Source organism: Pelodiscus sinensis, chromosome 3 (genome assembly GCF_052426305.1).
Source record: "Pelodiscus sinensis isolate ZL-2025 chromosome 3, ASM5242630v1, whole genome shotgun sequence".
Taxonomy (NCBI): Eukaryota; Metazoa; Chordata; order Testudines; family Trionychidae; genus Pelodiscus; species Pelodiscus sinensis.
The window spans coordinates 105,974,274-106,002,156 of record NC_143054.1 but is presented as its reverse complement, the minus strand read 5'-3'; the positions used below and the strand labels follow the sequence as shown (position 1 = coordinate 106,002,156).

Sequence of the window (27,883 nt, the reverse complement as noted above, 5' to 3'; positions counted from 1 at the left end):
AAATAGAGTTTCAGCACACTGATTCACCTTATAAATATAATAAACAATAGGATGCTACTTACAACTTGTTTTCACACTCAGGTTTTTTAAAGGTTTTCATGCACATTTTAATTAAAAATATAAAACCTGTCATATTAATAATATTAAATATATTATTTTATATAATACACATGTACTACATAAGGAACAATGTATTTGATTTTAAAAGCCTCATTCCAACCACAAGTTTGGGGTAATTTGTGACAAAACTACACCAGTTTGCAATGGTCCTAAATACTTGAAACTCCCTTTTAAAATGTTACAAATATAATCAAACAGATCCACAGATGGAATATTTAAATTAATGAAACACTATTTCAGTTTGCCATTTGACTACGGAATATGGTGAATTTTAATAAAACATATTCTCTGACTGTTTATAATATAATTTGTTACCCTGTTGGTAGGCATAGAGAATCATTTATAAATATTTAAACGGGAGGATTTTGCCCCCTATTTATGTTTTCAATTTGTGCCAGAAACAAACAGTGGGAATTTTAAAATAACTGGGTCATCTTTGTCATATCTTTATGACTAAGCTCAGCTATTAAGGAGTCTGTTGTTTTCCCCCTTTGAGATCAGTGCCAACTATGTGTGACTAAATTCCATGGTAATGGCCTTCCGTTTTATGCTTTTCCATATTCTAACCACAGTGCATGCAAAGAAATGGGAGTATCATTGTATTATGGGAGTATCAATGTATTATTATTTCTTAATCCAACTACAGGGGAGAACTCCTAGGAGTTGAGTTTAGGATTTCCTGTATTCTATACATCATCTAGTGCAATAGGATTCAGATATTATTTATTTGTATTAGATTAGAGCCTAGGAGCTCTAACTACGCACCAGCACCCAACTGTGCTAGGTGCTGTACAAACAGAACAAAAAGACTCAAAGGGGCTTATTATTACACTGCCATTTAAGTTAATGGAATTGTGCCAGTATACACCAATAGACAATATGACCCTCAGAGAGGCTTTAGATTGCTAATTGCTACCTCCACTAATATGTTCTCTGTTATATAGTTTAAGTTCTACCTGTCATTTGATTGTTTGAAAGTCTCCTGCTCTCTGTTCACCATGACTCATTTTACATACCATGAGTGTCATTTTTTTAAAACTGTCTAAAGCTAGGGTGTCTAAAGTTCAGCTCAAACACATCGATGCAGAAGGGCTCACACTTTTGAAAACCAAGATTTATGTAGGTGCTTAAATAGGGACTCAGAAACTAACTTAAGGTACCCTTTTAAAAATATTGGCCTAATGCAGGGGTGGGCAATAATTTTTGAATGAGGGGCCACTTCAGAAATTTTTGAAGTGGCTCTAGGCCCCCAGAAAGGACAGGCCTTAGATGGAAGAGGTGGGGCCAGGATACTTCTGTGTTTGCCCACCCACTGACCCTGATTGGTCTGGGGGTGGGGAAATGCACAAAGTCTTTGCCCCTGCCCCTTCAGACAGAACCGCCAGCTGTTTTGAACAACTGGTAGTCCCCTCTAGGTGCCAGCACCTCTGGTGTTGGGAGGAAACTTCAAGCACTCCTTCCCCCTCCCCCACCTCCAAGTCAATCAGGGCCTGGGGGAGGGGGAAAATACAAAGTCTCTCGCTCTTTGCCTCAGCCCTGTAAGGGAGAGCCACATTTAGAGTCAACCACCAGCTGAGCAGCAACTGATCGTTGACTTAAGTACTGAGCCCGTTGCAGGGTGGGAGGAGACTTTGCACGTTCCCCCTTTCCCCCCGCAACTCCCAGGCCAATCAGGGCTTGGGGGAGCTCGCTAAGTCTCCTCTCACCCTGTCAGGAGGCCCTTAGTATAACAATAAAAAGGTAAAAGTCAGATAAATTGTAATGCAGAGAGAAACAATGTGCTTTAATAACAAAGCTCTATTTTTTAAATCCACATCTATTGTATTAAGAATTTTATATTTGATCTTCTATTGTCATGTGCAGTACAAAACTGGGTTAGGGTGGGGTTTTTTTTTTGTTTTTTAAAAAAAGATAACATTATTACCTGGGAATTATCTTCTGCGCTCAAGAATCTTATATTTTGAGTCACATCCAAATAAATGTCATTTATATTTTCATCACTTTCAATGACAGAAGGAAGGGTGAATCCAGGACTACATCCTCTTTTGATGGTAGATGGTGGAAAATGGCTATATAATAAAGAAAAACTCAAGCACATTAATATACATACTTATTTAAAGATATCTTCATAAATATCTTACTTAAAAACATGGATTTGATTTTCAGAACCATCTACATTTGTATGTCCTTCATTTACTTTTTCCACCCAATAAGATAGCAGTTTACCTAAGCAGTATTAATGGTTAACATTATTAATGGTTGACACTATGTGGCCATTGGAGAGAACACAGCTAGAACACTGACACCAGTGGAGGCCAGGGGAAGTGGACTTGCTTGATTATGGGACGCGGTTTTGTTGTTTTTCTTCAAAACTGGTCTCCATGGATACAAAACAGATGAATCATGAAAATCTATGTTGGGCCAAAACCTACTCCCATTGAAGTAAATCAGAGTTTTGCCTTTGACTTCAGTGGGAGCAGGAGCTTGACATAAATGACTGCTTGATTATATGAACTATGGGGGTTAAATGAGAGGAATGACACACAAATAGCAACTTGATTTAAATGTGTAGTTGTAGTATTATTGGTAATAAAACAGCCAATGTAAATATGCTTAACTTAGTACTTCCTTTAAAAAGATGATGAAATAGTTAATTCTTTAGCAATAACACTGGCAGAATTATCTTCCTTTAAACAATATCTTAATATTTATATCTTTGATTAGGATTATGGCTACAGATTAAAAATTGCTGCAATCCCAATTATGAGTCTAAGTCCCAAATCATTTAAAAACAGTATTACTTTAATAAAAAAAATCTTATTTTTCACTATATATTTTTTATAACTGCCCATTAATTAAAATCACAGGAGACAGAATTAGATGGTTGTCATAAACCTAACAGAAAATATTATATTGTAAGGCAATAACTGCTTTTTAAAAATGATTATTTGTAATGTTATTGTAATTGCATTAGTCCCAGGAAATGAGCAAGACAGAGTAGGTGAGGAAATATCTTTAATTGGGTCAGCTTATCTTGGTCAAAGAGACACAGAGCTCTTTTTCAGGTCTGGATAAGGTAATTAGAGTGTCACAGTTAAATATAAGGTGGAACACATTGTTACATATAAAGAGACCAGTCAAGATAAAATGAGGAACTAACTCCTCTAAAGTCCTACAGCAAAGGAGGGCCAGTAGGCATAGCCATAAAACCCATCTTTCCCTTAAGTCCATGGTTTTTAGGCTTTTTCAACACTGGTAATTGAGTGAGAAAGCTTTTATCATTCACAGGTGATTAAAAAACCCATGGATGACAAAAACTTTGTCAATGCAAATGCTAATATAAACAGTATTTTGCCAGCAAGAATGCTCTCCTGTCCACAAAGCAAACACCACTTGCAGGGAGCGGAAGTTTTTTGTCTGCAAATCCCGACTTTAAGTGTCAACTATCTCATGCAGCATGCTGTTAAAAGCTGTGTTGTGTAGACAAAGCCTTAGTATCAATGTTGTGATTTTAAGCTTTGAGGTTCATCTTTTGAAAGTATAGTGCAAGTTTCCTTTGGGGATGAAGACTGAGGAGACTAGATATGGAGAGACTGGTCAGTGAAAAGTGTTTCCCCCAGGAGATCAGATATTTTTGTCTTTCAACTACCCCCCCCCCCCAGAGAGAGCTCATTTAGCACTGTAGTGATTGTCTGGTTTCACTCACATAGTAGTTGTTAGGGCAGGTGACGCACTGGTTGAGGTATCATGTTATGATATTTATATGTAAATAAAATGGATCCTGAACAGTTTGTTGGGTGTGGGGGGAGGTGCTGATCACTATAGCGGTGGAAATATTTCTACAGATTTTGCCTCTGTTGTTCTTGCAGCATTTGAATTGGTGTGTCCTAGTTATGCAGAGTTTGCTTCTGATGACAAACTGGGCAAGGTTGGGCGTTGTTTCAAGGTCAAAAGGTGGGATTCAAGAAAGATTTCAGAATATGGTTTCCATGAAGTATAGGTTGTAATTGTTCGATGCTATCCTATATAAGGGTATGTCTACACTACAGGCAGTTCCCGAGTTACGCGGATCCGACTTATGTCGGATCCGCAGTTACGAACGGGGATTTTCTCGCCCCAGAGGACTGGAGTGGCGGGACGCCTGGTCCCGCCACCCGCCTTCTCCTGGGCGAGAAAAGCTGCTCCCCGTCTCCCTAGTCTGCTGGGGGAGCCAGCAGACCAGGGAGATGAGGAACAAAGTGGCGGAGGACCCGGGCCGGACCCGCGGCACTTCCAGCTGATCTGGAAGTGCTGCGTGTCCGGCCCGGGTCCTCCGCCACTTTGCTCAGCGTCTCCCTGGTCTGCAGATCAGGGAGACGCTGAACAAAGCGGCGGAGAACCCGGGCCGGACCCGCGGCACTTCCAGATGATCTGGAAGCGCCGCGGGTCCGGCCCCGAGTCCTCCGCCACTTTGCTCAGCATCTCCCTGGTCTGCTGTGGGGGTGGGGGACGCAGCTAGTGCCCCCCCCCCCAGCAGACCAGGGAGACGTGGAGCAAAGCCCGGGGCCTGTGATACAGCAGGTGGGGCGCTGCCGGTTGGTCCCGCAGCACCGCTCCTTGGCGCTACTGGACCAACCCGGCAGCACCCCAGCTGCTCTGCCCCAGGAGTCCTGATTCAGCCGCTGCTGATCAGTTTCAGCAGTGGCTGAATCAGGACGCCTGGGGCAGGGCAGCTGGGGTGCTGTTGGGTTTGTCCAGTAGCGCTGAGGAGCGGCCGCGCTACTGGACCAACCCAGCAGCACCCGAGCTGCTCTGCCCCAGGCGTCCCCACGTCAGCCGCTGCTGAAACTGACCAGTGGCTGACTACAGGAAGCCCGAAGCAGAGTTGCTCTGCCCCGGGCTTCCTGGAATCAGCTGCTGATCAGTTTCAGCAGCAGCTGACTTGGGGACGCCTGGGGTTCTTAAGTTGAATCTGTATGTAAGTCAGAACTGGTGTCCAGATTTAGCCGCTGTTGAAACTGATCAGTTTCAGCAGCGGCTGAATCTGGATGCCAGTTCCGACTTACATACAGATTCAACTTAAGAACAAACCTACAGTCCCTATCTTGTACATAACCCGGGGACTGCCTGTACAGCGCTAATTCAAACTAACTTAGTTCAAATTAGTTAATTCGAACTAAGCTAATTCGAACTAGCGCAGCTAGACTTAAAAACTAGTTCGAATTAGCGTTTTCCTAATTCAAACTAGCGTGTCCACACTGATTGGACGCAGGGGCGCATTTAAGGGCAGCTGAAACCAGTTCTGGCAGGGCATCAGGTCAGTAGTTGCTTTGTGTGGCTGCTGTCTGAGGCTATCTGAGGCTCGTGCTTAAAGGAACCCCCCTGGACAGCCGGTTCTCAGCTTTTCCTGCTTGCTTGCCTACCTCGCCGAGGGACAGCAAAGTGTTGATCTCTGCGCCCGTCTGTGTCGGTGCTTTCCTTCGGGGACGCCGCCATAGGTGGCGATATGGAGCCAGAGCTCCCCCTGCACTTTCTGGTGCAGTTTCTGGACTTCCTGCTGCAAGCCTCCCAGCTATGGGTGGAGGCTGCCGTGCACCACCTGGTGCACGTCAGCTCCCTGCCTCTCCGCCTGGCCACCCTGGGGGCTATGGTGCAGATGTGGCGGCGCCCGGGCGCCGGCGTGCCCCGCCGCATCTGGCGTCTGGACACCAGCATGAAAGAGTGTGTCTTATGGTAGATGTTTGTCAGCTCCAGTGCAATACCAGCCTTTCAATCACTTTTCCACCACCACAGGACCTGACACCAGACTAACATGTGGGAAACTAAAGCATTTATTTCCCTGATGCCAATTATTCCAACACAAAGATGACACTAACTTCCACATCCTCACTCAAAAGATAATTGAATCAGCTGACATCCCCAAGCAGAATGAAATTATAGATAAAACATTAAATAATGTTAGCATTGCAAATTCAAGTAACTCAGAAGTTAGGAAATGCCAGTATTAAGGTTGCCTGTGCAATCTTAATTCAACCTTCTTGTTTGTAAGCATCATGACAGTCTTTAATTGCATGCTCATGTACTATTTTTTTCCACAAGATGCACAGTGCTCAACGAATGAGCAGCTAGTCTTTTTTTATCCTCATCGATTGCCTTGCCCTCATGCACTATTTACTAACCACAATCCAAACCCTGCCCTGGCTGCATAATTATTATTTTTCTCGTGGGCTTCTGTGGTAATCTCATAATAGTTTCTCAGTTCTTTACAAATTTTAATGAATTCATCTTCATAACAACATTGTGAGGCAAAGCACAATGTCCCTATTTTACACAATGAAAAACGAAGAACAGAGATTAAAAGCAAAACTATCAAAAGTGTTCATTAATTTTGGGTGGCCAGTGTGAAAGGCCTAGGACTTGACTCTTCAAAATACCTAACATTTTATACCATTTAATATATTCAGAGCAAAGCTTCCAATTACGTCAGAGTTGTGAATGCTTCACACTTCAGCAAATTAGACAGCAAATACCCCAAGTGGAGCACCCTGAAAATGAAAAACATAAAATGGACATCTGGAAATTTTGGTTTATATGACTTGCCCGGCATAACACAGGCATTTTGTGACAGAGATAGGGACAGAATTCAAAACACCATTAGCTGTCTTAACCATGAGACGACGCTTTTTCTTCCTGCAATCTCTGCATCAGGATAGGTCTACACTTATAGCATATACAATATAGATACTGCATTCCCAATTACCATGGGTATATTCACAGTTAGCATGGGTATAAACAACAGTTTAGACAGTGAGGCATTGCTTAGACAAATATAACAGAGTACCCTACGGCTGTGTCTACACTGGGCCACTTATTCCGGAAAATCAGCCGCTTTTTTGGAATAAGCTGCGAGCTGTCTACACTGGCCCTTGAATTTCCAGAAAAGCAACGACGCTCTACTGTACAAAATCAGCCACTATTCCGGAAAAACTACAGGCAGTCCCCGACTTACGCGGATCCGACTTATGTCGGATCCGCACTTACGAACGGGGCTTTCTCGCCCCGGAAGTCGGGGCGAGAAAGCCCCGTTCGTAAGCTGCTCCGGTGCCCCTGGTCTGCTGGAGACCGTCTCCAGCAGACCAGGGGCACCGGGCGGGTTCCCGCGCTTCTGAGGCTTTGCCAGAGCAAAGCCTCAGAGGCGCGGGGAACCGCCGCTGCTGCCGCTTCAATCTGGGTGCCTGTGGTCTGCTGGGGACCGTCCCCAGCAGACCACAGGCTCCCGGACTGAAGCCGCAGCCGCGGCGGGGTCCCTCCCTCTGAGGCTTTGCCAGAGCAAAGCCTCAGAGGCTCTGCTCCCCGTGTCCCAGGTCTGCTGGGGAGGGGGGGGGGCGCAGCTAGTGTGCTCCCCCCCCCCCCCCAGCAGACCAGGCTTTTGTTTTGGACTCTGGGGCAGAGCAGCTGGGGCGCTGCCGATTGGTCCTGCAGCGCCCACTCTGGGCACTACTGGACCAACCCGGCAGCACCCCAGCTGCTCTGCCCCAGGTCCTGATTCAGCCGCTGCTGGTCAGTTTCAGCAGCGGCTGAATCAGGACGCCTGGGGCAGAGCAGATGGGGTGCTGCTAGGTTGGTCCAGTAGCACCCAGGAGCGGCGCTACTGGAGCAACCCAGCAGCACCCCAGCTGCTCTACCCCAGGCGTCCCCAAGTCAGCGTCTGCTGAAACTGACCAGCGCTGACTACAGGAAGCCCCAGGCAGAGTTGCTCTGCCCCGGGCTTCCTGGAATCAGCTGCTGATCAGTTTCAGCAGCAGCTGACTTGGGGACGCCTGGGGTTCTTAAGTTGATTCTGTATGTAAGTCAGAACTGGCGGTCAGTTTCAGCAATGTCTGAATCTGGACGCCAGTTCCGACTTACATACAGATTCAACTTAAGAACAAACCTACAGTCCCTATCTTGTACGTAACCCGGGGACTGCCTGTATTCTGCTCCCGCTCGGGCATAAGTTCTTATTCCAGAACACTGTTCCGGAAAAGGGCCAGTGTAGACAGCACAGTAGTGTTTTCCACGAAAAAGCCCCGATCGCGAACTAAGCTAATTCGAACTAACGCAGCTAGACCTAAAAACTAGTTCGAATTAGTGTTTTGCTAATTCGAACTAGCGCGTCCACACTGATTGAACGCAGGGGCGCATTTAAGGGCACCTGAAACCGGTTCTGGCAGGGCATCAGGTCAGTAGTTGTGTTGTTTGGCTGCTGTCTGAGGCTATCTGAGGCTCGTGCTTAAAGGGACCCCCCTGGACAGCCGGTTCTCAGCTTTTCCTGCTTGCTTGCCAACCTCGCCAAGGGACAGCAAAGCATTGGTCTCTGTGCCAGTCTGTGTCGGTGCTTCCCTTCGGGGACGCCGTCGCAGGTGGCAACATGGAGCCAGAGCTCGCCCTGCACCTTCTGGTGCACTTTCTGGAGTTGCTACTGCAAGCCTGCCACCAATGGCTGGAGGCTGCCTGGCACCACCTGGTGCACGTCAGCCCCCCTGCCTCTCCGCTTGGTGGCCCTGGGGGACGTGGAGGAGCCGCGGCGGCACCTGGGCGCCGGCGTGCCCCGCCGCATCTGGCGTCTGGACACCAGCAGCGACTGGTGGGACCGCATCGTCCTGGAGCGCTGGGAAGACCGACAGTGGACCCAGAATTTCAGGATGAGGAGGGACACCTCCCTGGAGCTCTGCGAGTGGCTCGCCCCTGCCCTGCGCAGAAGGGACACTCGCATGAGGCCCGCCATCCCCCTCCAGAAGCGTGTGGCCATCGCCCTCTGGAAGCTCTCCACGCCGGACAGCTACCGATCCGTCGGGAACCAGTTCGGCGTGGGGAGATCCATTGTCGGAGCAGTGCTCATGCAGGTACGGCACTCGCCGGCTACTGGACCGGAAGGGGAGGGGGGCTGCAAGGAGGGGATGGCCTGCCCCAGGGAAAAAGGGGGGGGAAGGGAGGAGGTGAAAGTGCCCCGCACCGGTCTCTCCCGGCCATAGTACACGCCGCCCGGGGGGTTGCTTCTGGGAGTGGGGCGCGGGGCACTGCCAGGGCACGAACACTCCCAACCACCCGGGCGCCCCACTGATTCGCGCTTTGCTGTGTCTCTCTCCGCAGGTGGTCAGGGCCATCAAACCGGGTGCTGCTCCGCAGGGTGGTCCGCCTCGCTGACCTGGACGCCATCATCCGGGGCTTCGGCGCCCTGGGCTTCCCCAACTGCGGGGGGGCCATCGACGGGACGCACATCCCCATCCGTGCCCCTGAACACCAGGCCTCCCGGTACGTCAACTGCAAGGGGTACTTCTCCGTGATCCTGCAGGCCGTGTGTGACCACCGGGGACAGTTCACGGACATTAATGTGGGCTGGTCCGGCAAAGCACACGACGCCCGGGTGTACCGCAACTCCTCCGTGTGCAAGAGGCTGCAGGCTGGGACCTTCTTCCCTGACCGCCACATCAGGGTCGGGGACGTGGACATGCCCGTCTGCCTGTTGGGGATGCGGTCTACCCCCTACAGCCCTGGCTCATGAAGCCCTACACGGGGCACCTCAATCCCTCCCGCCAGGCCTTCAATGCCAGGCTGGCCAGGGCCCGCATCGTGGTGGAGGGGGCCTTCGGGCGACTGAAAGCCTGCTTTCGATGCCTCCTCACCCGCCTGGACCTTGCCGAGCACAATATACCTCCTGTAGTGGCAGCATGTTCTGTGCTGCACAATTTGTGTGAGAGAAAGGGGGAGGCTTTCCTGCCAGCCTGGATGGCTGAGGCTGACCACATGGCTGGCCACTATGCTCAGCCCCGCACCGCCGCCATCCGGGAAGCCCACCGGGGGGCCGTCCGGATCCGGGAAGCCCTGCGGGAGAGCTTCCTGGTGGAGGAGGAGGAGGAGGAGGAGGAGGACTGAACTCTCCCTGCATGCCCCACTGGGGCCTTCTTCCACCCTCCCCCCCTTCCCCTTTCCCCTTCCTAACCACCCTTCCTAATGTCAAATAAAGACACCTGTTTTGGCAAACAACCTCTCGTTTTATTTAACATAAGTGGGGTGGAGGGACGGAGGAGTGAGGGTGGGAGAGGGGAGAGGGGCACCTGGGAGGAGGGAGCTGGAAGGGGAGGGAAGGGAGGAAGGGAATGGAAAGCTCAGGGGTGGGGGTCAGCGTGCCTCTCCAGTCTTGGAGCACTGCGGGTGCAGGGGCCTCGGGGGGGAATGGGTGTGGAGGTTGGGGCAGGAGGGATGGGGGCTGCAGAGGAAGCAGGAGGATCAGACGGAGCAGGGGGAGCAGGAGCAGGAGGAAGCGGGAACTGGTCGAGGAGGCTCTGGAGGTGGCCTCTGAGGGCACGGCCCTGCTCCTCCAGCGCCTCCAAGCTCCGCTGGCGCAGTGGTCCTGGGTGCGGAGCTGGTGATCCAGGAAGTGGAGGTGCCGCCGCTGGTACTCCTCCTGGTTCCTGGCTCTCCTGCTGGCCCGGGCGCGGGCGGCTGCTGCAGGCGGGGTGGTGCGCCCTGCAGGCCCAGGTGCTGCGGCTGTGGTGAAACAAGAGCAGCGGTCAATTCTCCCTGGGGCCCAGGTGGTTGAAACCCAGCCCCCCTCTGCAAGGCCAGGGCCCCTGCATGACACCCAGGTGCTGCTCCGTGGTGGGCAAGGCCAAGGCGCACGGTCCCTGGGCTCCCTCTCCCCCCAAACCCCCATACACATAAGGGGAGCATGATGGTACTCACATGTAGAGGCCTCCCCGGCCTCGGACGACACAGGCGAGCGGCTCAGTGGGGTGCCTCGGGGGTCCTGGGTCCTGGGCAGGCTGCCGCCAGGCTCCTGGCTCTCGGTGTCCTCCTCCTCCTCCTCCGTGTCAGGGAGTGGTCCCTCTGCCCCAGGGTCAATCACCTCCCGGGGGGCAGGGACGGCATGAGCCCCCAGGATGCGGTCCAGAGCCAGAAAGTGGGGGCAGGCCTCCGGGTCGGCCCCTGGTAGGCAGGCCCGGGAGTAGGACTGCCGCAGGTCCTTAATCTTGCAGCGGACCTGCTCCCTGCTGCGGTGGTGGCCTCTGGAGGCCAGGCTGGCAGCTATGCGGCCGTAGACTGCCGCTTTCCTGTGGCTAGTGCGGAGATCATGGACATTGGAGGCTTCCCCCCAAACCTGGATGAGGTCCACGATCTCTGCACTAGACCACGCAGGCGCCCGCCTCTTGCGTCCCCGGGCAGGCTCCTGGGAGCCGCCAGCCTGGTCCCGGGGAGAGGGGGAGGGCTGGGGGGCATCGGGTGGCTGGCTCATGGGGTGTCAGGTGCAGGGTCTGCTGGCAGGGTGCTGGCAGCCTTGCAACTGGCACAAACACTGTAGCCAGCCCGTGGCCCTTTAAGGGCTCCGGGGCCGGGAGGGGGGCGGTAGAGTTTGCCTGGTGTTGGCCAGAGTGGCCAGCAGGGCAAGATGGGAAGGGCTAGCCTCCCACTAGTTCGAATTAAGTGGCTACACAGCCCTTAATTCGAACTAGCTAATTCAAACTAGGCGTTAGTCCTCGTAAAATGAGGTTTACCTAGTTCAAATTAAGCGCTCTGCTAGTTCAAATTAAGTTCGAACTAGCGGAGCGCTAGTGTAGCGCCTATCAAAGTTAATTCGAACTAATGTCCGTTAGTTCGAATTAACTTTGTAGTGTAGACATTCCTGAGGCCAATTTTCATATTCAGCTAAATATCACATATCACCTGTAATTTAGGGGAAAATTATTTTAACATTTAATAATTCCTTAGACATAAGAGGAACAGTGAGTATCGTTATTGCAAATCCCACACTTCAATACAATAAAAAGTAGAAAAAATAAATAAATACTTATTACAATAAAATACTAAAGGACCTGAGCCTAGACCTAATGAAATCAATAGAAAGACTCTATTCATTTAAATGGGGCCTTTGATGAAGCCCTTGAACATTTCTAGAAAGAAAATTTCCACTTTTGGATGAAATAAGTCTAGGAGTGGTTGAGAGAGGGGGAAAGAACTGACTGGCACACAAGTCAAAATACTCTAGAAATGATAAATAGGAAACACGTGCATTGAAAATTCTGGATTTCAATTGCTCCTAGACATTTTTAATTTAAAAGGGGATAATTTTTTATGCAACTACATCTCAGATAAAAGGCACAGACACTTGAGTAAGCAATATAAATAAATAACTTATTTATATTACAGGTAAACACAATACTTTGTTTATATAATGATTACACAAAGAACATTTAACAGAAATAGTAATGTTATATTGGAACAAATAAATGCATTCCCTTATTGTACAGAAAGTTTAATTTACTTACACATTTGTGGGTACTGCAATAGGAGTGACTCTATAACTCAGAAATGGGCTAGCAATCTCTATATACTGTTCAGGTTTTTTTATTATAGGTTCTGAAAAAATAAAAAAGGACTATTATGAGTTTTAAAAGCACTAAAATCTGTGGTATTCAGAATAATTTTTTTAAGGGTGGGTTAAGACTGTGGCTATTTCTGGTAAAATTCAACATGAAATCTGACATTACAAGGATATCTGTATGTACTAAACCTTTGACATTCCAGTTAATTCTATTTTTGTAAAATACAGTTTTCAAGGATTTTAATGCAACAGGACTTTTGAAATATGAAGTAGACAGTTGTAACACTTGGTTTTGCATATGAAACTTGACACTCTCAGACTAAGTCTGAATAGAGAAAGAGAATAGCTAGATCACTACAAAAAGTAAATTTCCCCCTTTTGGTATTCTCACCCATCTCATCAACTATTGGGAGTGGGCCACATCCATCCTGATTGAATTCACCTCAGTACTGGTCCACCAAATGTTAATACATGTTGAACCTCTAAAAACTGGTACTCTTCAGTCCGGCAACATCCATGGTCTGGTAGGACCATGAATGCTCTTGGATCAGAGAGCCCAGGAGCCTAATGGTAGGAGGGCCAGCAGTCTGGCTGGGGGCAGTGGGACTGCAGCCCCACAAAATTGTTGGAGAACCCTAGTAGCCTGTGGGAACGTGGAGGTGAAGGAAGAAAAGAACGATTACTTACCTGTAACTGTTGTTCTTTGAGACGTGTTGCTCATGTTCATTCGAATCAGGTGTGTGCACCGCGTGCACTACATCTTCTAGAGCGTTTTCCCTAGTGGTACCCATAGCGCCGGCAGGGCGCCCCCTGGAGTGGCGCCGCTATGGCGGAGCATAAGTACCCCTGCCGGCGCTCCCCCTCCTCAGTTCCTTCTTGCCGGATGCTCCAACGAAGGGGAGGTAGAGGGGGAATCGAATGGACATGAGCAACACATCTTGAAGAACAGTTACAGGTAAGTAACTGTTCTTTTCTTCTTCGAGTGGTTGCTCATGTCCATTCGAATCAGGTGACTCCCAAGCTAACCCGCCTCACAGAGGAGGGGTCGGAGCACCCAGAAGACAACCTGATGAAAGTTGGACAAGGCAAACATATTTATTCAAGTAATAGAACACAGAGAACTGTAGAACAAAGTGCAACTCATACAGAGAAAAAACAAACTCAGTCATAACACAGACCTGAGGACCGCAGAACCCAACCCTGCGTCCTCCCTGGCTTGCTGTGTCAGCGCATAGTGCGCTGTAAAAGTATGTACTGATGACCACGTGGCCGCCCTGCAGATTTCAGTAACCAGAACCTGCGCTGCAAAGGCTATAGAGGACGCCTGCGGCCTGGTGGAATGTGCTGTAACCTGGGGCAGGCCCTTCCCGGACAGGGCATAACACTCCCTGATACACCACGCAACCCAATTGGACAACTTCTGGGTGGAGATAGGGAGCCCCTTCATTCTACTCACGAAAGCCACGAACAGTTGTGTGGTCTTACGAAAGGGTTTTGTTCTATCAACATAAAAAGCTAACGCCTGCCTAGCATCCAGGGAGTGGAGTACTTGCTCCGTAGGAGAGGCAATGGGCTTTGGAAAGAAAACCAGGAGGTAAATTTCTTGGGACAGATGGAATGGTGACACCACTTTGGGGAGAAAAGCTGGGTGAGGGCGGAGTCGCACATTGTTCTCTGAGAACATTAGGTAGGGCGGGTTTACAGTTAGTGCCCGCAGCTCAGAAACCCTATGAGCCAACGTAATGGCCACGATGAATGCAACCTTCATAGAAAGGTGCTTCAAAGAGCACGTGGCCAGCGGCTCGAAGGGGGGGTGACACAAGTCTAGACAACACGAGGTTAAGGTCCCAAGCGGGGAGAAGGGGTCTAACCGAGGGGTACAACTTATCCAAACCCTTAAGGAACCTTTTGACCACAGGGTCAGAGAACAGAGAGACTCCAGCCAATCCAACATGGAAGGCGAAGAGAGATGCCACATGGACTTTGATAGAAGAGGTAGAGAGCCCACTGGACCTAAGCTCAAAGAGGTAGTCCAGAATGGACGGGACAGGTGCACAGGATGGGTGCACTCCCCTTCTGGATGCCCAAGACGAGAACTGCTGCCACTTGGCTGCATAGAACCGCCTGATGGACGGCTTCCTGCTACCTAGGAGCACCACCTGCCCTTCTTGGGAACATTCCCTTTCTGGTTGTGTCAGCCATGGATAAACCAGGCCATCAGGTGGAGAGAACTGAGATTCATGTGAACCATGAGCCCCCCCATCCCAGGGCTGGGTCAGGAGATCCTGAACCAGCAGGAGCGTTATAGGCTCCTCACTGAGCATATCCACCAGGACAGGGAACCAGAACTGTCTGGGCCACTGAGGGGCTATCAGGATGACTGTGGACCTGAAGGTCTTGACCCTCGTCAGAACCCTGGGAATTAGGGGAAACGGCGGGAATGCACAAAGGATGCCCACCGGCCATGGCACGGTCATGGTGTCTCCCCTGGAGTGGTCCCCCAGCCCCAACAGGGAGCAATAACTCCAGCACTTGGTGTTATGTGCCGAGGCAAACAGGTCTACTTGGAGACAACCCCACCTGTGGAAGACCTGACAGAGGACCGAATCCTTGAGGTACCATTCGTGGGCTCCAAAGGATCTGCTCAGAGCATCCGCCAGCAAGTTTTTGCACTCTGGCAGGTATTCTGCTTGCAAAAGTATATCGTGCTCTATGCACAAGTCCCATAGCAGCAGAGCTGCGCGACAGAGGGGAGGTGACGTAAAATGTGTAAAATACACAGATGTAAAATACAGCTGCCGTGTTGTCCAGGCGCACCAGGACAGAGTGGTGTGAGAACCTCGACAGGGAGGCTTTGCACGCTCTCCTGACTGCCCTGAGCTCCCGGACATTTATATGTAGGACCTTTTCTGCAGTGGACCACAGGCCCTGGGTCCTGTGAGGCCCCAGATGCGCTCCCCAACCCAGGTCCAAAGCATCTGTGACTAACGTCACTGAGGTGGGAAATACAGTGAACAGAGTTGACCCTCCGGTCCTTGGGGATCCAGCCAGTGATGTCAGCTTCCCTACAGTCAACAGGGGAGAACGCAATCCCGCTGCCCAAGAGGGGACAACCCCCGTGGGGTTGGGCAGGGCCCCTCACAACAGGCCAAGCACACAACATCTAGAGAGTTACGCATCTCTTTCTCCCCTCTCCTTCCCCCCCTCCCGCCCCAGTCTCCTGTTTGGAGCCAGGTTATCCCATTTTGCCTGCACCTGGGCAGGAATCACCACCGACGCTTGGGTTCTCAGAATAGTCAGGAATGGCTATACTATTCCTTTCCTGGGCCCGCCCCCTTCCAACCCGCCCGCCCTATCTCTTTTCAGGGACACCTCTCACGAAGGCATTCTCCGTCAGGAGGTGTTAGCGCTCCTCCAGAAAGGAGCGGTAGAGAGGGTCCCTTTGCATTTACAGGGCAAGGGGTTTTATTCCTGGTATTTTACTGTCCCAAAACCCAAGGGCAGGGTTCATCCCATTTAAATCTCAGGGACCTCAACAGGACGGTGGTGAAATCAAATTCAGAATGGTAACCCTGGCCTCAGTCATCCCTGTGTTACAGTTAGGGGACTGGTACGCAACTCTCGATCTCAAGGACGCTTATTTCCACGTGGCAGTAAGACCTAGCCACAGGAGGTTTCTCCGCTTCATAGTGTCCTGCTATCATTTTCAGTTTACGGGACTCCCATTTGGGCTCTCAACAGCACCCAAGGTCTTCACAAAGTGCATGTCGGTCATGGCGGCGTTCCTCCACAAAAAGGGGGTACACATCTTTCCGTACCTAGACGACTGGCTAATTCATGGTTGATCCTATGAACAAGTGGAGGCTCATGTTTACCTTACACGGACTCTCTTTTTAAAACTGGGCCTCATGCTGAACGAGGAAAAGTCATCGTTGACTCCCTCTCAGCACCTGGAATTTGCTTTGCTCTGCTCTGCTCCCCGTCCCCCTGGTCTGCAGATCAGGGGGACGGGGAGCAGAGCAGAGCAAAGCCACGGAGCACGCGGCCAGCTGACAACCCAGCCGCGTCTGGGCTGTCCGCTGCCCACGTGTTCCGCCGCTTTGCTCCCCGTCCCCCTGGTCTGCAGACCAGGGGGACGGGAAGCAAAGCAGAGCAAAGCCACGGAGCCCGAGGGCAGCAGGATAGCCACAGTGCGTCTGGGCTGTCCCACTGTCCCCATGCTCCGCAGCTTTGCTCCTGACGCCTGTGGTACAGCAGCTGGGGCGCTGCCGGTTGATCCCGTAGCGCAGCTCTCGGCGCCACTGGACCAACCCAGTAGCACCCCAGCTGCTCTGCCCCAGGTGTTCCCAAGTCAGCCGCTGCTGAAACTGACCAGTGGCTGACTACAGGAAGCCCCTGCCCCGGGCTTCCTGGAATCAGCTGCTGATCAGTTTCAGCAGCAGCTGACTTGGGGATGCCTGGGGTTCTTAAGTTGAATCTGTATGTAAGTCAGAACTGGCGTCCAGATTCAGCTGCTATTGAAACTGATCAGTTTCAGCAGTGTCTGAATCTGGACGCCAGTTCCGACTTACATACAGATTCAACTTAAGAACAAACCTACAGTCCCTATCTTGTACGTAACCCGGGGACTGCCTGTATACTCATTTATGAAAGAACAGAAAAGTGCAAAAATAGGAAACCAAATTCAGCCACAGTGTATCTCATTGAAATTATATGCCAGGAGTTTCCACTACATTGGTTCACAAATGAAACACTAAGGCTACGTCTACACTGGCATGATTTCCGAAAATGCTTTTAACGGAAAAGTTTTCCGTTAAAAGCATTTTCGGAAAAACACGTCTAGATTGGCAGGATGCTTTTCCGCAAAAGCACTTTTTGCGGAAAAGCGTCCATGGCCAATCGAGACACAGTTTTCCGCAAAAAAGCCCCGATCGCCATTTTCACGATCAAGGCTTTTTTGCGGAAAACAGTACTGTGCTGTTTACACTGGCCCTTTTGCGCAAAAGTCTTTCAGAAAAAGACTTTTGCCCGAACGGGAGCAGCATAGTATTTCCGCAAAAGCACTGACGATCTTACATGAGATTGTCAGTGCTTTTCCGGAAATTCAAGCAGCCAGTGTAGACAGCTGGCAAGTTTTTCCGCAAAAGCAGATGACCTTAAACTTTGATACACAGTAAATAAATGCATTTAGTATGAATTGAGTACACAAACCTTGAGCTTCATCTGTCACAACAATATCTTTTTTTGGGCGGATAAGTTTCCATCGAGGTATTGGTGGTGGTTTTGGTGGAGCTATCAATGGACAGGATCTAGTCCTAGTCAACAGCACAGGATGGCTATAGATGTGGGAAAGTCCATACTGCCTCAGCTTCTCAGAGGAATCAGCCTGCAAAATCCGGAAGGAAAAACTCAGTGTGGGCAGTTCTTCTTTCCTATGCTAAAAGAGCTAAACTATAAGAATACAGAGTTTTGGCAATATATTAGATTTAACATGTTCCAAAGATGACTGATCAGAAGGCAAAACTTAATGTCACATTTTTGGTTTAAATATATTTTATCTTTTATAATGGACTTTTCATACAAAAGGAGTTTCAGCCACAAACAGGCATTTTAGGGGTCTGAGATAAACACTAAAAGTGCTACTGTATCATAGCACTGGAGTGAAAAAAGGAGGAAGACTGCTTTTAAAATATTTTTTAAAAAACGTTTTTTTTTTGAAGTATTGGTCTCAGCTTCATGCAGCGATCTATAAAGTGGCAGGCAGAATTAGGCCTTCAATCTCACTGTCTATTTGAGTACATTTGGTTGTATGTAAAGATACTACAGCTGGTCTGCATAACCATGACCTAAGAGCAATATTAGATATGGACATTGAGTGGAGCTCTTCCCATTTAAACAGTTATCTTCTAATATTTAAATATATTCCTTCATGGCTTAATGTTTAGTGTTAATATTTGCACATCTTTTGTTTTTATTTTTTTCAGTGATATGTCTTTTGTTGTTCACTACACAAACCACACCAATTACTCATCTTTATGCTGCATTCCACTAAAAAAGCATCCCTCCATTGCTACTGCTCATTGTCTAGTGTCCCTGGGACACCTCTAGTTCTGCAACAATTACTGTAATTGTCAGTGTGACTGAAAATAAAGAAAAACTAAGCCAGAATGCTTAATGTGGTGGTTGGTGAAGTACACGTTTAAACAGTACTAAACATACAAGAAGGTAAGCTGTCTGGTGTTTAGTAATGATTCTGCAGCAAACAAATTGAGCTACTTTATCACACATCTTGGCAGATAACTGTTGACCAAGATGCATACTAGAGTGATACAAAACTATTGATTTTCCCCTTATATTTGAGTAACTCTGCATTCTTCCTGTAGACAGCCAAAATTCAGCAACATAATAAGCATTGGGCAAGTACACATCAATGAAGTATGCCAAAAGAGAAAAATGCAGAAATCATAGTCCCACTGAAGTGAATGACAAAACTCCCACTGACATTAATGGGGCCAGGATCTCACCCAAGTATTAAACTAATCTTCCAAAATATTATTTTTGCTGGTGGGTTTCTGGGTTCCCAAACATGGTCTGAACAAAGTTTACCTAAAACGTATCCAGAAGAAATATATATTTCTATATTTACACTCCCTAGACTACCATTCATCCAAGAGTCTACTTTACCATCTTGGATAAATGTCTAAATGACATCTCAGATCTACCACACGTCTTTTAGGATAATATCTGCCTTGTTAGAGATTAAGGCCAAATCCAGAGAATTAGACTTGGCTCCCCATGTGGCAGGAAGAATCACAAATGCTACATCACAACTTCTAAGGTGCTTTCTGATTCCTCTAAGTTACCAGTAGTATAGAGGAACTTTGCTAAGCACAAAATGATGTATGGTAAAATTACAGTGTTCCCCCTGGCAACACAATACAATTTAAACAAAGAACATAATCCTGGGTCCAACAAATATTAAATATAATTATTTCAAAAGTCTCATAAAAACTACTGCCACACATTTCTTTAATTGGTGAAGACTAATAATCTTTAGCTGCTCTAATCTCTCTCTGTATATATAAAAAAATTTTTCCTGCGGGACGACAGAATGTCATCTTGTCATTCTGAGTTCTGCTGCCCACCTCCCACCCCCATTAGTCTCGCCCCAGAAGCACTGACCACGTTACTGCTCTGTGAAACTGGGAGGGGTGGTGGCCCTGTCCCCGCAGGCTCTCTAGAGCAGTGTCTGCCTGCCTCCGGGCCCTGCCCCCAGCCTGCCCAGCCCACATGTCTGCCATGCTGCAGGTCTGCCCACTCATTGAACCTCCTCACCACCCTCGCCCTGCCCCTTGCTGTCTCTAGAGTTGCCAGGTGTCCAGTTTTGAACCGGACAGGCCAGTATTTGAGCTTTCTGTTTGGAAACAAATTGAGAAAATATAAATGTACGGTATTTTCGAAATAAGATGTAATGTAGATTGTGTCTGGTAACACTGCCATTTCCTTTCTTGGTTGTTCTGGTCTCCTCCCTGTCTGTTCTGGTCTTTCCAAATTCTCTCCTCTTCCCCCGCCCCCCCAGAAGGCTTCTTTTTAAAAGGCTCCCTGGCAGTCTCAAGTGAAATCAGCTGGCCCTGATTGATTTACAACAGCCCTGTCTCTCCTGCTCCAATTGGCCAGGGCCTTTGCTGCCTTTTTGAGCTGCCTTTCTCTCTTTCTAATCTAACCCTCTAGCCTGACCCTGTCAAAGGGAGAATAGAGAGCAGAGGGCACAGCCTCCTAGTAATTAGTAATAAGAATCAAATTGAATAGAAAATCCCTTGCATATAAAGCTAATGTTTCAAGATATTCTTCCTTCTCCATCATTATAGCTTTGGGCTGGATGACTGGCTAATTTGTAAACATATTAATAGGTTACACCTCCCTTTTTTTAATTCTGCAGAAACATGAAATGCAACATCTACTACCCACTTCCTTTCACCAATCACAACAATCACAACTTAAATGTTCATAGATTGGTTATTATCTGTTTTATACTAGTTTTTTGGGGAAATTGTGCTAAAAAACTGAATTTAATTTTTCAATGAGTTCTTACAGTAATTAGTCCTGTTTTTCGTTAATATCCCGTCTTGCCTTTAGTAACTAACACAAGGACTCAAGAGTGGGAAGTGAAAAATGTAGTAAAACTCCACGGTAATGGAGATTTTCAGATTAAAGGAGATGTATTCAGCACTGAAAAATAAACAGAACTGAACAGTCATTTCCTGGAGAATGTGTGTTTTTTTTCAGGGGAGGGTGAGAGGAGGCTGGTAAATGAACTTGAGACAAAATAAACATCTTAATTGTGAAAAGAACAAAGACTTACCATTTGGCCCAACACAAAGATCTCCTCTTCAAACAAATGGAGAGGTATATAGCTAGCATATACCACCATTTGAGGCGATGTTGGCACTGGAGAGCCTGAGAGAGAGAACTTCATCAATACTGCTTAAAATAGTATAAAAACAAAACAAGTGTTTAAGTACATAATACCAAATGGTTCTTATTCATGTGGAACACTCTGTTCTATAATTAGAATATGATTGGGATATTTAATTGAGAGTAAGTGCTTGACCAACACTCCATTGAAAGGAAACCATTTTTTGAATAGCCCCGTTGCTTTGGCTCAATGCAATTTAGTATATTAGCACCTTTTAAACCAGTGGTCCCCAATCTTTTGGGGCTGCCAGGCGCCCGGGGGCAGGGCCGGTCACACGTCTGGGGGCAGGGCCACCCATACGCTGCGTACTCAGAGCTGGCACCACCCATTAGCCGCACTCCTGGGGCTGGCACCCCAACTGTGCTGCATGCCCACAGGTGGGGCCACCCATGTGCTGCGCGCCCATGGCCGGCGCCACCTCTGTGCCGCGCGCCTGGGCTGGCTCCGCCCATACGCTGTATGCCCGGGGCCAGCACAGACCTCGCGCCGTGCACCCAGGGGTGGGGCCACCTAACCGCTGCGTGCCCAGGGCCGGCACCGACCATGTGCTGTGCACCCGGAGCCAGCGCCGCCCATGCGCCCAGTGGCTGGCACTGCTCATGCGCCGTGCGCCCGGGGGCAGGACTGGCCCTGATCACTTGGTGGGCGCACAGAAATGGCCCGCAGGCACCGCATTAGGGACCACTGTTTTAAACATTTTGCTTTCATTACACAAACTATAAAACAGACAGACAGCCTACTGATTAGAAAGTAATTTTGGTGATTGGGCCACAGGAGATATGCCTTTTATGTCCCCTTTCCCCCTTCAAAATACTAAATATATTGGTACAGAGATGCCATGGCACATAACATAAATGTCTGGACAATAAAGAGTGTACATCTCCACTACACTATTATGTTGATCAAGTTACATTGATTTTTAGCTGCTGCAATCATTAAATCACTTTCTAATTTCTACACTATCCTTGTGTTAGTGGTGCATATCCTAACCAAGAGCTCTTACACCAATTTAACTGTCAATGTGGGGTTTTGCGGGACAGCTTCTGAAAGGTAGCAAGAGTCAATGTAAGAAACACAGTGTTCTCACTGACACTGTGTCAACCTAACTGCATGGACATTGGCTCTAGGCCTCTCTTAGAGGTGGCATTATTAAATTGGTGTATTGGGCATGTTATATTGGCAGAAGCAACATTTTAGTGTAGACTCTTACAAAGTTAGGTCAACATCAGCTGCCTTACATTGACCAAACTATGTAGTGTGGGCCAGGCCTTAGAAATGTAATCTGGGCTCTACAAATGGCCCAAAACCAATCGGAGTTGTTTCTCCTTATTTCTCTTTCTCAGACTGTAGGACTGTGTTGTGTGTGTTTACACTAATTGGCCATGGCCTGATTCCTGCCTTTCATGGGAATTTTTTCCACAAGTGATGTGACAGAATATGCTTGCATACTCACCCCACACACTACAGGCAGTCCCCGGGTTACGTACAAGATAGGGACTGTAGGTTTGTTCTTAAGTTGAATCTGTATGTAAGTCGGAACTGGCGTCCAGATTCAGACACTGCTGAAACTGACCGCCAGTTCTGACTTACATACAGATTCAACTTAAGAACCCCAGGCGTCCCCAAGTCAGCTGCTGCTGAAACTGATCAGCAGCTGATTCCAGGAAGCCCGGGGCAGAGCAACTCTGCCTCGGGCTTCCTGTAGTCAGCGCTGGTCAGTTTCAGCAGAAGCTGACTTGGGGACGCCTGGGGCAGAGCAGCTGGGGTGCTACTGGACCAACCCAGCAGCACCCCATCTGCTCTGCCCCAGACGTCCTGATTCAGCCGCTGCTGAAACTGACCAGCAGCGGCTGAATCAGGACCTGGGGCAGAGCAGCTGGGGAGCTGCCGGGTTGGTCCAGTAGTGCCCACGGGCGCTGCAGGACCAATCGGCAGCGCCCCAGCTGCTCTGCCCCAGAGTCCAAAACAAAAGCCTGGTCTGCTGGGGGGGGGGGAGCACACTAGCTGCGCCCCCCCCCCCCCAGCAGACCAGGGACACGGGGAGCAGAGCCGCAGCGGCAGCGGGGTGCCGCGCCTCTGAGGCTTTGCTCTGGCAAAACCTCAGAGGCAGGGACCCCGCCACGGCTGCGGCTTCAGTCTGGGTGCCTGTGGTCTGCTGGGGACGGCCCCCAGCAGACCACAGGCACCCGGACTGAAGCCGCAGCCGCGGGGGGTCCCGCGCCTCTGAGGCTTTGCCAGAGCAAAGCCTCAGAGGCGCGGGGAACCGCCGCTGCTGCCGCTTCAGTCAAAGCGGCAGCAGCGGCGGTTCCCCGCGCCTCTGAGGCTTTGCTCTGGCAAAGCCTCAGAGGCGCGGGACCCCCCCGCGGCTGCGGCTTCAGTCAGGGTGCCTGTGGTCTGCTGGGGACCGTCCCCAGCAGACCACAGGCACCCAGACTGGAGCGGCAGCAGCGGCGGTTCCCCGCGCCTCTGAGGCTTTGCTCTGGCAAAGCCTCAGAGGCGCGGGACCCCCCGCGGCTGCGGCTTCAGTCCGGGTGCCTGTGGTCTGCTAGGGACCGTCCCCAGCAGACCACAGGCACCGGGTCTCAAGGGGCAGCAGCAGCGGTTCCCGCGCTTCTGAGGCTTTGCTCTGGCAAAGCCTCAGAAGCGCGGGAACCCGCCCGGTGCCCCTGGTCTGCTGGAGACGGTCTCCAGCAGACCAGGGGCACCGGAGCAGCTTACGAACGGGGCTTTCTCGCCCCGACTTCCGGGGCGAGAAAGCTCCGTTCGTAAGTGCGGATCCGACGTAAGTCGGATCCGCGTAAGTCGGGGACTGCCTGTATTGTAATAATTTCTGTACAGTGTCATGTGAGAGATCATTTAAAAACTCATCAGTTAAATCATGGCAAAATTCATATAGCAGCATTATAAGTGAACTTATAAACATGGGGAATGGCCAAAGGCAGAGACCAAAAGGCAAGGTGATACCTCAGCCAGGTGCAAATAAGGCTGACATACCATTACCTGCTAAGTGACCATTCTTTGGCAAGAAAGAATCGTTCTTAACAAAGAAACTGAATGAAATTTCCTTCCACACAAACTACTACTCAGCTTGAGAAAGCAGTCTTTTGACTGTGGAGAGGGGTCCTTATTGACACAGTTTGGTCTGTATGACTGCTGAATTGAAAGCATGTGGTGAGAGAACTTTGCTTTAATCAAGTTCAAGTTAGAGACCAATAAAAGTTATCTTTATTTTTCTTATAATCTCATCAATTGCACCTACCTAAAATATCTTCATAGCTAATCAACTTGCTTTATTGCTACATGTAATCTAATTGTGTGGTAACCTGTGATCCTACCCCAAGTTACAGGAAAGGGGTGACATCTATTCACTGGTCTGGATTGTATTTTGGTATGTCACAAGTGCTATCTCAGTTTGCAAGTCAGGGGAGATCCCCTACCCTTCTAGTTCTCCTGAGTCTTCATCTAGACGTGTACCACAGGCAGGGGCAGATGACCGTTTTGCGGGGCCCCGGGCAGCATAATTCCATGGGGCCCCCTTTGCCACGGCGCATGCACAGTGACGCCATGCGCATGCACAGCGGCGCCACGGCGCATGCGCGGGGCTTTCTGAAGCGCGGGGCCCGGGGCGGCTGCCCCGTTCGCCTTGCCATATATCCGCCCCGACCACAGGAATAGTCTGAAAAAATAATCTGCGCAACATAAATCAAACATTCCAGTTCATATAAAACAAAAAAAGGGTAAGAAAATCTATAAGTGGACAGGAAGTGGAGCTTTCTTTGTATTTTTCAAAATCCATTTTTACAGAAGGTATGCAAAACTTTCAATGTTTTTCTTCGATACTGTAGAAAAACCTCTGATTCTTGAACATCTCTTCTGAAATTCCTTTAAATTTAACATTTCTGTAAAATGTGAGTAGTTAGTGAGTTAGGACTACTCTACAGAATGCACCAGCTGGTCCTTAATATCTCTCTTCACACACTTGTGATTCCCATGTTAGTCACAGCTGTTGTGTTAGCTATAGCTTTTATTTGTTTAAAAGCAATAATGTCATTTGGGCTTTGTCTTTGTCCCCTGTAGATATGTCAGACCTACTACAAAAGTAACAAGAGCAGTTCCAATGTACAACGTTACAGCGTTACAGAACAGTAAATGCCACAAGCCAGACCAATTTCAACTCATGTTAGAAAACATTTTAGTCAAATAACCAGGACTTCATCAAATACCAGGTGGAGCCTAAAGCCTCAAAAGCAAGTCCAGATGGGATGTGAAATAATATGTATACAGGGCACTGAGCAAATTATTAGAGCATGTAAATCATTATCAGATTGCTATATCATATTTGCTTTAAAATAAATAGAATATTTAAAATAAATGTTACACTGCTTTTCAAAATGAAACAATATTTGATTTTTTTCACTGTACAAAAGCTAAGGGGAAGTTTATTTTAGTAAAGTAGCATGAAATTTAGGTCTACAAATTGTTAAAAGTGATAACATTATTAAATAATTACGTGAATTATTAAGTGAAAAGTGTTACAACCTACAGCATTACTAAAATGTTTAGCCCCAGCAATGCCTATCATTTAGATTTGTCACTGAAGATTTACAAACTGTTCAGTTAAATGTTAAAGATTTGAGATCTCAGCAGGTGCACAATTTTACATCTTGGTGTTTTATAAATTGAGACAACTCTACATTTTTAGCAAATTCATTTTTCCCCTATAGGAACAAAAAAGCATTTAGAATTAACTCAAGTAAAATGTGTATATTAAAAATAATGGCCAAAATGTGGTTCTGTGTGTTTTTATTTTCATGATTTATCAGGATTTTCTTCTAGAACATATTCATATGAACATAAAACACACATGTAAGTTTTTTTAATACTAAATTGTTAGGTTCCAATTTCAATCTGAATAAAAACTTTATTTTGAACAGATAAAAGACAAACAAATACACCAAGGCTGTTTTTATATCTAGTAACTAAGGTGCTTACCTGTCCCCGTGACAGGGCCGCTGCAGTGCCCCACACTTTAGGCGTGCTATCCCCTGTGTTTGGGGAGAAAAGCCGCCGCGGCTTCTGCCATGGCTTTGTGGAGCGTGCTTTGCTGCCGCTGATCACCCCGGGTATGTCTACACTGCCACCCTAGTTCGAACTAGGGTGGCTAATGTAGGCATTCGAAGTTGCAAATGAAGCCTGGGATTTAAATATCCCGGGCTTCATTTGCATCTTGCCGGGCGCCGCCATTTTTAAATCCCCATTAGTGCCGACTCCGTGCCCGTGGCTACATGTGGCATGGAGTAGGTAGTTTGAATTAGGCTTGTTCCATGAGAATTAACGGTAGTTCGAATTAGGCTCTCTAATTTGAACTACCTACTCCGTGCTGCGTGTAGCTGCGGGCACGGAGTCCGCACTAACGGGGATTTAAAAATGGCTGCACCCGGCAAGATGCAAATGTAGCCTGGGATATTTAAATCCCGGGCTTCATTTGCAACTTCGAATGCCTACATTAGCCACCCTAGTTCGAAGTAGGGTGGCAGTGTAGACATACCCCCCCAGGGCCAGAGCACGGATCGGGGGAAGGGAGAGAGAGGGATCGGAAGCAGCAGCCAGGGATCCCCAGCGGCATCTCCACCAGCTGGGTGGGACGCTTAGAAGAGGGGGTGACGGAAGAGGAGTAGCCTCTCACGGTGTCTCCGTCGGCATGGCTGGACGCTTAAAAAGCATAGCCCGCACAGGCAGAGGGGGTGATGAAGTAGGAAGAGGTCAGCAGGACCAACCTGATCTCCATCTGTTGCCAGCCCTCCCACGCCAGAGTCAGAGACCAGATTGTCATCTGCAAGACAGGAGATAGGAAGTGGCTCAGGGCAGGGCCATTGGAACAGCCCGTGGGTTGGTGCATTTCGAGCAACTACGCCACCAACCAGACAGGGAGCCAGATCCCTGTCCTTAGGGTCCTGGGTCGTGGCTCAGAGAGTAGGCGGGCCCAAGCCCACCTACCTCCTCTACCCATCTGCGGAGCGCTTCGTTGTTGTGGAACTTCTTATGGTTGGCCGACCCCAAGACTTTGTCGGGCGAGATGCAAATTGTGCACCGGGGCATAGTGACTGAGGGGCGCGGTAACGGGAACATTGAGTGTATGTAGATACCCGGGATCTGGCGGGCTATCCAGACCCTGATTAATTGGACTAAGGCCCAGAGGGGCTGACTGGGAAGGGAGAGGGAAGGTTTGAGACTCACGCGAGGTATTGGGTCTTAAAACCTTGGCCACGGAGCAGATGAGCCCCGCTGGTGCAAGAGGTGGTGAGACCCTATTCCCGAGTTGTATTTTGCGTTCGAGTAAAATGGTCTTGACCTCAAACCCGGGCCTCGGTTGCTACACCCCCATTATCGAAGTATCTGTATGTCTCAATCTTTTAATGTATTATTCCTCCCAATACGCCGTGACTGGGAAATACTATTATCCATATTTTACAGATGAGAAACTGAGGCACAAACAAACTGACTTGCCCAAGATCAGTCAGGAAGTCTGTGACAGAGCAAAGTCCCGCAAGTTCCTTGCCAGCAGTACTCTACTGGAACATCCTTCTCTCTGGGACTCTTGAGGCTATTCAGAAACAACAGCAAAGATAAGGAGTTTTCTAGAATCTTAATGGAGTTGTGCTTAGCCAATGGTGACTAGAGTGAAGGACATAGCTAATGGGTGAAATGAGGTCATTGGATAAAAAGGAGAGTGAGAAGAGATGTGAACTGTTTGGGGCTGTGGTTAGCTAGAATGTAGACATTTCTAAGAGATGAGCAAGGCTTCTGATAACAGTCATATAGAAATCTGACCATTAATCTTATTTTTCAATATTTTGTCTTCCCAGCATGGATTTCATCAACTTAGATGAGGTTTAGATGAGGTTTAGATTGGACATTAGGAAAAAATTCCAAACTGTCAGGGTGGT

General features: G+C 48.5%; 2 protein-coding genes across 4 annotated transcripts in view; both read right to left on the bottom strand.

Annotated features, from left to right (window-relative positions):
• The window catches only part of ADGB (androglobin), a 242,408-nt gene that overhangs the window by 153,593 nt on the left and 60,932 nt on the right, over window positions 1-27,883 (bottom strand). For all 3 annotated transcript variants that reach the window (XR_012902706.2, XM_075924379.2, XM_075924378.2), the window contains exons 10-13: window positions 20,823-20,917; window positions 17,672-17,846; window positions 12,405-12,495; window positions 2,045-2,189 (exon numbers count right to left, since the gene is read on the bottom strand). Coding sequence is in view for 2 of the 3 variants with exons in the window: in XM_075924379.2 (XP_075780494.2) it covers window positions 2,045-2,189; window positions 12,405-12,495; window positions 17,672-17,846; window positions 20,823-20,917 (506 nt within the window). In the remaining variant the exon portion in view is untranslated. The remainder of the gene's footprint in view (window positions 1-2,044; window positions 2,190-12,404; window positions 12,496-17,671; window positions 17,847-20,822; window positions 20,918-27,883) is intronic.
• On the bottom strand, window positions 8,379-12,373 carry LOC149524698 (uncharacterized). The gene is made up of 2 exons (XM_089777290.1): window positions 10,825-12,373; window positions 8,379-10,629 (listed from the first exon to the last, which is right to left on the bottom strand). Exons 1-2 carry the CDS (start codon window positions 11,372-11,374, stop codon window positions 10,139-10,141), a joined length of 1,041 nt encoding a protein of 346 aa, XP_089633416.1. The 5' UTR covers window positions 11,375-12,373; the 3' UTR covers window positions 8,379-10,138.

Coding starts and splice junctions, on each gene's coding strand:
- LOC149524698 (XM_089777290.1), bottom strand. CDS start 11,374: ATGAGCCAGCCACCCGATGCCCCCCAGCCCTCCCCCTCTCCCCGGGAC. Junction 10,630..10,824: donor GGCCGGGGAGGCCTCTACAT/GTGAGTACCATC, acceptor GTTTCACCACAG/CCGCAGCACCTGGGCCTGCA.